At 33.4% G+C, this 12328-nt stretch overlaps 1 protein-coding gene across 1 annotated transcript; it reads right to left on the bottom strand.

Moving 5' to 3' along the window:
- Window positions 1-3138: 3138 nt before the first annotated feature.
- Window positions 3139-6137, bottom strand: LOC140759855 (tropinone reductase homolog At2g29290-like). The gene is made up of 6 exons (XM_073096520.1): window positions 5985-6137; window positions 4767-4977; window positions 4219-4435; window positions 3827-3933; window positions 3304-3541; window positions 3139-3239 (listed from the first exon to the last, which is right to left on the bottom strand). The coding sequence occupies exons 1-5, from the start codon at window positions 6062-6064 to the stop codon at window positions 3362-3364; spliced, it is 795 nt and encodes a 264-aa protein (XP_072952621.1). The 5' UTR covers window positions 6065-6137; the 3' UTR covers window positions 3139-3239; window positions 3304-3361.
- Between the last annotated feature and the right edge of the window lie 6191 nt (window positions 6138-12328).

Below are 12328 nucleotides of genomic sequence, written 5' to 3'. Positions count from 1 at the left end.
AACATAATGGCCTCGATGAAGACATTTTATTTATCTTTCATGAGAGTATACTTATATATTAATATCGAACTAAAAAAATATAGAAATATATATGTATTATAAATTGGGCATCCACTACTATCTTAGGCTCAGGTCGAGTTAGCCCAATTAAAATCGGGCCGAGTTTAGACGGATTAGGCCTAATGATCACTTCTAGCCTCGCGATAAATTATGAGAAATAGAGTGGGAGGAAACTTAATTAATTAAACATCGTCCTATGATTAATGATGATGATGATATCCACATTTAATTGAATGGTCCGGGACTAAAATTTGTAAGTCACATTCACCTATCATCGCTTGCAATTGAAGCCGTATACAAGCCACTAATAAGACCTTTCCGTGGTGCAGCAGCAGACCAATGCCACCCATTACTTATCGAAGAAGAATATCACGAATGGTATAGGGCAAAATTTGGCCTCGGTTGATTAACCCGGCTTTTAATATATTTTATAAGTTAATCTATCTAACTTGATTACTAAACAGAGAATTTGTTTGTGCTCATCATCTCAACTCGAATAACTCAATTATAACCCCGAACGACTCTTTTATAATATTAATAACTTATCTAAATTCGAATAAGTTCGCATTTATTATATTACTCCCTCGATTGGAAGGTCTTATTCTTTTTTTATTTTGTTTTAAGGATAAGGATTATAAACCAATCTGAAGACGTCATGAGGAATTGAACCAAAAGCCGCTCGACCACCGGTCGATTGCGACATTTCGTCGTGCAGTTGGTGGACGATGTCTCTGGTCGGCTGGGACGAGAGGACGACGACTCATGTGCTCAAATTCCTAACAGCGACCGCCACCCGGTTTCTTGACCGCACAACACATCCATGCAAACGAGAATCACGAGGAAGCCTCAGATGGTGGGTGGGCCACCCATGCACCTAAACAATTTGCCTTTTTCTTTTTTTCTTTTTTACTTTAAGCCCTTCTTCTTTGTTACTTATTATCCTTCTCATCCTTTAACCTATCATAGTTAGGGGTGAAAACGGGTTGGATTAACTCCGACCCGACCTGCTATCCGATCCGACTCGGATCGGATTCGGATAAAAAATTTCTATCCGATTCGGATACGGATAGAATTTTTTAAAAAAATTCAGATACTGATTCGGATACGAGTCGGATATATTTTTCAGATACGGATATCAGATATCGGATATCCGTTTATTCGCATATTTTTTTAAATAATTTATAGTTTTTAGTTTGCTTATTTAAATAGTAAATATTAATATTGTTACTAATAATACGTTATATATTATTTATACAGATTAATTTCTCTAATTTTATATATTTGACATATAAAAAAATTATTTGTTGTAAAACTCTTAATAATTTTATGTTAATTATATCTAAATAAAATATTATAATTATTTTAAATTCAATTAATATTTGTTTAAGATCCGATTTTTTATCCGAAAATTATCCGTATCCGTTTAATTAGGATATGGTTTAAAATTTTGCTATCCGTCTAATATTTGTATCCGAATCCGTATCCGAACTAAAAATATGGATCCGGATATGGGTTGAGCACTATCCGATCCGTTTTCACCCTTAATTCATAGTCATCTGTTTCATAAACTAATATAAAAGTCAAAATATTCTTAATCTTTTGTTAATAAAGATTTATTTTTATTATTGATGTCATTTTTAAGTAATTTACATCATTATCGATGACTAGTAGTGCAGCCGGAAGGGATAGCTACCGAAGGGTTCGATCTTCGCAATGACTTTGATCGACAAACAACTTGCCCTCCTCTTCTTCTCTTAAAGTGAACTAACCCTAGGGTTCGGAACCAAATATTTTATTGTTGGTTCCTTGTTTAGTTATATATTGTCCAAAATAATTGTACTAAAAGTGGCGGATATTTTGGTTTACTAAACATTGAATACATTTTCTTCTCTAACAAATATATTGGCCAAGAAATTAATTCAATTCGTTATGGTTTCATTTTTCTTCTTTTTCTCTATCCCCTTTTCACTATCTACGACTATAAATATCATTCTTAATTCATGAACTCGCACGTATGAGAAAAGATAAATAACGTCAAATGGACGTTTGACTTTTTCCTTTTCCTATTATATATATATACGAAGTTGAGAATAACAACATTAATACGATCATAACTTTATATCAATTCAACTCTAATGGCCTTATCATATCATTAATAATAATAAAAAACTCAACGAGGTTGCATTTTAATTCCCCAACTATAGAGGCTAATGGTTTCTTGCAATCCATCGAATCAAATGAGTGCGTGCCAGCTCAGCTTTAGTTTTGAACTTTGACCGCCGCCAGCCGTTGACCACGCGGCTATCACAAACCGCGAGCGAGAAATCGTGGGCTCTCTAATATAATGTTAGCTTAATTTATATTCTAATATAAATCCCATTTAATTATATCAACGCACCTAAAACTCTAAATAAAAAATTAATAGAGGTAATAATAGGTTATTCTAGTAGCTTCTTTTTTTCTTAATTTTGAAAACTCACTCAACATTATTCTTAATTACTTATCTATATCCACCTATGTATAATATCCTTTTGTTTTCGTACTTATTTTTCAAAAATTAAGAGGAACTTGCATATAATACCCTATTTTTTAAAATGAAATTGTAATTTACACCTTGTATTTTTACTATTTATAAATCGAGACTTATAATTAGCTGTTAAGTTTGTTAGCTAAACTAAACTAAACCTCTGAGTTAAATTAATTAGACTAAGAAAATTATAAAAATATCCTCGACTAAGTTATTTTAGAAATAAGAATATTTTTATTATTTTAAAAATAAAATATCTCTACTGAACAGAATATTTTCACTTAGTTAGTTCATATCTAACCCAATATATTTTCTACACATATTTAATAAATTATAGTGTTCGATTTACAAATAGTAAAAATATATAATATAAATTATAATTTTATTAAAAAGTATAGTGTTATATACAATTTTTTCTAAATTTAATTATATATATATATATTATTTTTTATTTTATTTTTTGCAACACTTTAAACGTCTCAACTATCTAATACATTTTATTTTCTGAAGGTGTCCATAGAAAACATTAAATAAACTTAAAAACTGTCACCAGAAATAAATAATAGTCTATATCCGACGTTTATTCATACAAGCGAAAGATACACATAGTACCACAAATACAAATAATACTTCAACTTAAATATATATATATATATATATATATATATATATATATATATATATATATATATGTATATATATATATATATATATATGTATAAATATCCAACTTAGAGTAGTAATTAATAATAAGCAATCACATATTTAGATAAATTAAAAGGAGAAGAAACAATTGGCAGTCAATCCTCCATCGACCGAGATGATCTGTCCAGTGACAAACGAAGCAGCAGGCAGGCAAAGAAACGCCACGACTGAAGACACCTCCATTGGAGCCGCCATTCTTTTCTGGGGTGTCCGAGATTCAAGCATTTTAACCATGTCCTCCAAAATAAACTGCAATCCATCCATCTTTATATACATTAACTTGTACACCAAAAATAATAAATTAAAACATATAGTTTATTTTTTAATTTAAACTATGATTATATGCGCAGATTGATCGTTCGCACGTATAGCACTTGAATGAGCAGATATACAAACTAGAAGAACTACATCTACACTTATAATGGGGTTTAATTGCGTTGATATAATCTATTTTCTAATATAACTTTTAGATTAATTAATTAGCTAACAAATTTATAAACAAGATATATAAATAAGCACGAGAATTAAACTGACAGGTTCGAGGAGTGGAGTTTTTGTAAACCCTGGCGCCACGCAGTTGACTCGTATGTTGTCAGTGGCCCACTCGCATGCAAGATTCTTAGTCAACTGGTTCATTGCTCCTGAGGCCATCACCACAATTGTTAATTCATATCAATTATAAATATATAAACTAATTACCTTAATTTATATTTAATTTAAGAGTTCAATTATGTTATTGTCATATATATGAAAAATTGATCGAAAACAGCATTCAAATAATAAATATTTTATACTATAATAATAACATAATATATAGTATTTTTAAGATCAATCTCTCTCTCTCTCTATATATAGTATATATATATATATATATATATATATATATATATATATATATATATATATATATATGTATGTATGTATACCTTTTGTTGCAGCATAAGGGCTACCATAAGGAACAGCGACAATGCCAGCAACAGATGAGATGAAGACGATGTTTCCCGATCCGGAAGCCTTGAGAAGAGGATGGGAGAGCTGGGAGAGATGGTAAGCTGACTCGAAGTTGGTGGCCCACACGAATGACGTGTCCTCCACGTTGTACTCCGTCGTTGGCTTCACGATAGTTACGCCCGCGTTATTTATCTGTCAAATTAATTAACCAATTCATTTTAGTTACTACGTACTCTTGTTACCAAAGTTTATATATATATATATATATATATATATTATAATCTTTTTATATATAACTCTTTGTCCTGGGATAATAGCTAAATATGTTAATAACTCTATTCTAAAATATAAATACTGTTCATAAAAATTATATCTTATTATTATTATTTTTTTATTTTATATCACATTAAAAATAATTGTTACACTCTTATTTTAAAATACAAGTGTTATTTCTAAAATAAATATTTTATTTTAATAATAATAAAGAGGAATATTTATCCTAAAATTGATAGCAATAATATACCAATATGTTGAGCTTTCCTTCGAAGATGGCTGACACCTCTCTCATGAGCTCTTGGCGTTGCTCCGGCGAGGAGACGTCACAGACGGATCCGGTCACTCGCTGGTAACCCATCTCCTTCCATCGCTGGAGGCACGACTGGAGCTCAGCCTCCTTCCTCGAGCAGGTGTGCACGGCTGCTCCGAAACTGGCCAACTCCTCCACTATGGCATTTCTACACATTAAATAATCCAAGTTGCAACCTTTGGATTCTAAGTTTGACTAATAATATAAAGTTGGAATTAATATCATTTGTATTTCTGCAGGACTAGTCAACTTCTTTATGTTCTTATTACTGGTCGACTAACTGCTGTTATTTGGTATGAATGAACTATAGAAAAAAAATGCTTAAGTCTACTGTGCATGTGTACAGAGTGTAAATTATAATTCGGACCAAACCAAAAATAAATGCTCTTTGCCCTCATATATTTTAAACTTAGCATCTAATGACTCGGTAATCTAACCCCATAGATAAGTTGCCAAATAACTATACTATTCTTACCATATTTAAATTAGTCTTTTCATGTCCTCATTGATTGCTCACTAAAGGTTACAATTTTATATCAACTATGGAAATTAAATGCTTGGGAACAACTTGTTAGTTTTTATTTCTAAAATTTAGTATATACTATTTATGTGACAAGTAAATTTAATTTTATATTTAAAAAATAGTTAATATAAATAATAATATTAAAAAATTTAAAATTTTGGCATGTGAGGTACGCCGAAGCGCAGCTAACTAAAAAAACGCGGAGTTACTCATCTATCTTTCCTCTAAAATATAATTTAGAATTTTATGTATACATCATCGGTCAGCACTGTCCTTTAATGTTTCTCTGTGAGAATCGCACTCCACCTGTTCGATCAAAATAATATATATATAAACTAAGAAAAATAAGTAAAAAAAAATTTTGACATCATTATTTTTCACAGGCAAAAGGGGTGCATATATATGTGTTTGATGGTTTTAAATTTCTTCTCCAAACACCTGTAACCTCCCTAAATTTATTCAACCACCGTTAAAATTCTTGTAACGTTATGCGATTTGAATTGATTTTAATTCTTACTTTGGAATTGATTTTAATTCTGAAATTAATAACATGACATATGATTTATAGGAGCGTAAAGTAATAAAAATAAACAATTAGAAGGAGAAGTAGCCGAGAAGGGGTGTAAGGTTACCCGATTCCTTTGGTACCTCCGGTGACCAGAGCCGTCATTCCATGCAAAGACCACCTCCCCTTGCATCTCCCACTGTCCATCTCTCACTCTGTTTTCTCCTCCTCTTTCTCTTTCTCTTTCTATCCGTTCTAACTCCCAACCCCTCTTATAGAGGGAGGCCAAGACTTTGACCGTACATAGGGCACGTTCTACGCGCGTGCGAAGTAGATAAGTGATTGACGAGACGAGAGGCACAAATTATTAATGGTGTTAAAACTTTGAAAAAAGATAATCATTTATCATACGTTAGAATAATTAGGAGTAACGAATTTGATCTCCCCCTCTAATAAATCTTCAACCATGGAATAGAACATAGTACGATGAGAGGCTTTGGGCTGTTCGAGTTCTATTATATGACGTTTGCTAAATTTACAAACAAGTAAGGGGACAAATTGTAAACCTACTATTATAAAAAAGAATTTAGAAGAAATTTATCCAAAACACCCTAACTTTTTTGTTTTATTATCTTTCACACTGTACTAGCACATGCATATTTATCATTCGAGAGTCATGTATTTTAACAATATTCAGAGTTAATGTTGCTTTAACAACAAGTAACATAGTAGAGACAGTTATGCGTAGACTATCGCACTTAATTATCATGGTACCGATGTTAACGTTACATAAACTCTAATTGGGTCTATCAGAGGTTGTACAGTGCTATACTTCAATTGTTAGGCATCCATTTCGTTGTCACTTCAATTGTTAGGCATCCATTTCGTTGTCACTTCAATTGTTAGTCATATTAGCCGTAATTAATCCTGAAATGACCTTGATGTTTAAGGTAACACTTATATGAGCTTTTAATTAAATTAGGATAAAAAATATATCTTAATATAATTTAATTGTACTAATATAAAAATAAAATCCTTCAATTATCTTCCTCCCTCCACCATCACCAACCACCGGGATGTTGCGGTAGTTGCCACGCTAGGTGGCTAGGAGGTAGCTATTAGCTTGCATATGCACCATGGCGACGTCAGTGGGATTTCTGACTACTGCGCCAATCACTGGCCCTAATCGCAAACCTTGAGATGGAGGGGAGGCAAGCACCAATGCCTTTTGAGGAAGAGGGCAATACGGTAGGGTAGCCAAGGAGGGGGCGTTGTTTGGGTCGAGGGAGCGGTCGATGGTCTTGCGATCCTTGTTGAGGCACAACTTGTAGGCGACCTTGACGGTGATAGCCCCCATCGACACTCATGTGGGCTCACCGTGACGGTGGCAAGGACAGCGGCACAGAATGGGCGACATCAGGCGCGGTAGAGGCGACTCAGATCAAATAGATAGCGACCGTGCTAAAAGACAGAGGAGAGGGAGAGGAAAAGCAATGACGGTGGGAGAGGAAGGAGGAAAGAGGAGAGAAGAGAGGCGTATATCTTGAGAGAATGACGACGAGGGAGGAGGAGGTTATTTGAGGGTAATTATATAATTTATTTAAAATTTATTATTATTAAAATTAATAATGTGATATATTTATTAAGATTGTAATAGTCATTAGTTGTATCCCACCACCGCCATTTGTTATTTCACTTAGATCCAAAGTTTAGGCTGGACATTGTAACCTAAAAAGGTTAAGAAGTCTCTGTGAAAACCAAGCATAATTTAGTAGGTTTATCAACTCTTTTGTGCAGATGGGTGTGTATGTGTTGGAGTCGAGCCACCTAGGCCAAGCCCCACCAACTTCTTCTCCATCTCCTTTGTCCCCAACATTGTCGAAACCTCGCTCTGCCCCTCCTTCACCTCTGTCTTCATTTAAAATCTTGCTTTGCCTCTTCTTTGTCTTCTCCTCCGTCCGAATCTCTCTTTCATCTCAATGGCGTAGTAGCCAGACCCCTTCTTTGATCACCATTTCTGGCAATGAATTAGCTCTTTGACCTCATTCTACGTCACTGCCTTTGACCCCCAAGACTGTGGCAACTACTAGCCCTCCGGTGTGCCAAAGCTCCAGCCTGCAACCTTTGTCCACCTCCTTTCGGCACCGCTACCTTCCCCAGTTGCCCCATCCCATTGTAGGGTCTCTAGAGTTGCAGTTGTTACTAGATGGTGGATCTACTTGGTCATGGAAGGTTCGTTGCCCCGTTGTCTCTTGCTGTCTAGCAGTGGTCCACCTACTGCCATGCCTAGCAACTATTGGGTATGTGTTGTCTTAGGATATCTCTCTTTGCGGCTTGCCTTACCTAATTTGGGGATTTATTTGGTTAGCATTATTAGGTCGATTGATCTCCGTGCGTGTTAGGTCTAATTTGAATAGAAAGAGACATCATGCCAACTCTTTAATGAGAAGTATACTGAGTTTAAGTTTCTTATAACTGTTTTTGTTTGTAGAATTGCCTCTGATGGCCAAGAGGAATGATTGTTTTATGATTGACGCCCTCTCCCCTTCGTTATTTAATCTACACGAGGACTTGTATTATTACAAATTGATATCCTAGGTCGTTACGTTTAACTGTCTATTTTTAGCCAAAGAGCGAGACTTATTATATTATTATCCAATCTCGCTTCTTTACTTAAACATCATGTCATTTGACGCTTAAAAAAATATTTGAAGCTCTCTACCGACTTTCTTTCTAAGGAAAACTAAAGGACGTGATTAAAACAGGTTCAGATCGAGTGCACGAAACGACGATGAAATTAGTGACTTTATATTAGAAAATAAATATCGTAACTTGTCAGCACTTTTTCTTCTAGATATAATATTAATATAATAATAAATATAATAAAATAAATTCCTTCTAGCGTCTGGTTCATTTTGGTAAATAAAATAAGACAGCCAGAAAGAGGATCCTCCGTCAAAACCTACCAAAATGTACGGCAAAAAGTCTATAGCTTTTGTTGCATCCGTACGAGGGTTAAAAAAAAAAAGGCGCCACGTCGGCAGGGGGAGCAACGCCGCTGCCACAAAGTCGAGCAACTGGGTCCCGCCGCTTCAACCCGGCGGATCCGAAATCACCGCCAAAGCGAGTTGGATGAAGTTCCCACGTCCGGCCGACATATCCTCTTCCCCCTCTTTCTGTTTTTTTACCTCCTCTTTTTCTTCCTTGCAGGAGGATAACGCTAAAATCTGACGTGGCGTGTCCTACGTGACAGGACGACGTGACATGTCACCTCCTCTGGTCCTCTTCTAACGTGATGATAAGGAAGGATCGAGCTGTTTGGTAACAACCAACTCTAAACGTATTAATCATTTCTATTCGATAACTTTATTCACGTGGATTCAGATCTTATTCTGTTCACAACCATTACTTTGGATAAAAAGGCCAGAAACACTTCGATTTCACCGACCTTATAAATCTATTCTAAACCGTTGTATTATCAAATTGTTCCTCTAAATTAACCGCACTACTACCGATCGAATCAAGCCAAGTCAATCACTAAATAATTTCTCCATAATATTATCCGACGTCAAATCACATAGCAACAACCTATCTGTTGCTTAATTTTGGATGAATTTATAACTCTCGTAAGAGAAATTTCTAAAAAAATATAAACACATTACACTTATAATTTCTTATGAACTATTGTATTATTAATAGGGTTAAAAAATAGATTGCATTTAATGCACACCTTTATAATAAGAAATAAAGTGCCAAGTGATCACTGGACCAACTTGCAACAACTATTGGTTTGAATAATAGCACTCATTAACCACACACGTTGGACACCTGCATTTGGGTAATGCGATCTAGGATTGATGAGTAGGATTCACGCATTGTTAATGAGATGTAAAGAGTGTACTACAAGGATATGTAGGCCATCACTAAGCATGATTTCTAACAATATGGCATCTCAAGCTACCCATCTTATTAGCTTGCTGCTTAACAATGGTTATAATAAGGATTAGAGAGTTACATTACATAACCACTTAGACCTAAAACATCAACTAACATTATTACCTTTCGCACCGTACAAGAATAGATAATAATAAATAGAGATTAAATGAGATTAAACTTTAAAAATCTAGACTGTAATAAATATGACTCTCAGAGCGATATCAAACCTTTAGAATATCACACCATATACAGACCTCTATATACCAGCATATGAAACATGACCCTCCACACTGCAATGATAGATAATAAAAAATAGGAATTGAATGAGAGTAAACTATGTTTGGACTGTAGAACTCTAGAAAATTAGACTATAATATATAATTAGTTGATTTGAAAGGTTAGGCTACCAGATAACTCTCACCCCCTGTAGAGAGTACTGAATTTAAAATATACACTAAAAAAATATTTAAAAATTGGCCCATCCATATCCAGTTTCTTCCTAGATCTAATCATTCTATCATACACCCATCATCAAAGGATAATGTATGTATTTTAAAAATTACCTTCAGTGTTTAAACATAATATTCTTTGCTTTAAAGTCTTCAATTTGAAAATTGTTAGATTTAGTTAACTCACAATGTCACATTAAAGTTATATAAAAATAAAAGGTTGAATTATAAAATCCTAAAAGACAATGTGTTAATTAAAAAATAATAAAAATATAAAGTGTTATTTGAAATTTTTTACAATATAAAATCTTCATCTAATTTAAATCAAGTCCACTTCTTGATTGAAAAAGACTGTTAAATGTAAACCATAAAAAACTATTATTTTATAACAATTTAAATTTTTAGAGTAGTTGATGAGTTAATATAATATTAGAATAGAAGTCGAGTTTGAATACTGCCAAACCGATCTTTCTTAAAATATATAAATTCTTATTTAATTGTCATTAAGAACTTTCAAAATATCATAATTAGCACCGAAATAATTATACTCTTTCAAAAATAATTTTTATTAGTTAAATCTAATTAATCATAATAAAAACTAAACTTAGATTAAAAAGAGACTATTTTACATTTGCATAAATTATTCAAAATGGTTTAAAAGTTGTCCAATATTTTATCTAACATCATAGTACATCGAAACATATCTTTTTTTACACAAGGTGATAAATATTTTACACTTTAAACTCAAAGTTAATAATAATTCGGTTGGATATTCCATTAAGAATAACCATAATGACAATTCTGAAAAGTCAAGAGATTTTAGTAGCAGCTATAATATTTTAAAGAATGTAATAGCAATTATAGTATTTTGAAAATTTTGAGGCATTTGCACAAAAAAACCTTTTAGTTTTTTAAATTAGTAAAAATAAACTCTTGTGTGCACTTGTACTCATTTATGGTGTAAATTATACATATTTTATTATAAAAATATATGTATTTAATATATAAAATGTATGCATGTAGTTTTCAAAAGCCCAATCTAATGAAATTTACTAGCCTATATTAAAATATTTTTGGCTTAAGCGTTTTTAGAGTAATCGATAAGTTAACAAGTTATAATGGATAGTATTTTTTATACTTAATCTTTCGAGTGGTATATTAATTGTTCTGTGTTGCCGTTTCTAATTTATTATGATTTAACCTAATAATTCTTAAGTGTAAAAAATGTGATCATATAGCATCCTCTCAATTACAATATCAATTGGAATCCATCTCCACTTATTATAAAGTTGATGATTGCTCGGGGCATGACAATTGTCTCTCCATAATTATATCATCAAATGTCTACATTCCCCTTTCAATTTTATGATCTAAGGGCTCATTTGGTATCATTTGTCTCCTTTTTTCAGGAAATGTCGATAGACCTTGCATTGAGACTACGAAACCATTTATAAAACCAAATCTATATGTGGATCATCCATTCATTACAATATTGATCTCAAAACATGAAACTGGCTAAATTATGAACAATGGTGTTGTTACACTTGCTCATAAAGAATACTCTAATATCAAGGGTAGAGGAAAGTTCTTCCTGGAGAATGGGATCAATAGTGTAGCCTGCACAACAGTGAGAAGCATTGATAGCTTTGATCACAAAGCTCGAGGATATCATCTGTTTGCTAATGAAAGCTTTGATCCCATAGAGAACTAACTGCAAGGGCTTCACCAAACTAAAAAAAAAACTCTCACAATGATCTAAATCGATGGACGTAGCAAGTCTGGACATATGCCCACCCCTCCAAGAGGCATCCACCCAACAAAGGGCCGGGAATTATACACGATCAAGAGGAAAGATTCTAAGCTTGAAGAGTTTGGAGGCGGCGAAGAGAGGGAAGCCAACAGAAGTCATCAAGGGGTCAAGGGTACGTAAGTATACTACCCAAGGTGATATCTGAATCTTCTCTAATGATCTGCATGGGACATGCATTAATCTGTCTGAAGACTTTGTCAATGCATGCCATCCAGATTGCCCGTATGAAGTATTAGCAGGCAAGTCCGGTTCCAATCAGCATTAAAAATGGGATCT

The sequence above is a fragment of the Typha angustifolia genome, chromosome 5 (assembly GCF_048772165.1).
Source record: "Typha angustifolia cultivar Huaian chromosome 5, ASM4877216v1, whole genome shotgun sequence".
In the NCBI taxonomy this organism is placed as follows: Eukaryota; Viridiplantae; Streptophyta; class Magnoliopsida; order Poales; family Typhaceae; genus Typha; species Typha angustifolia.
This window is presented reverse-complemented; position numbering and strand designations above follow the sequence as displayed.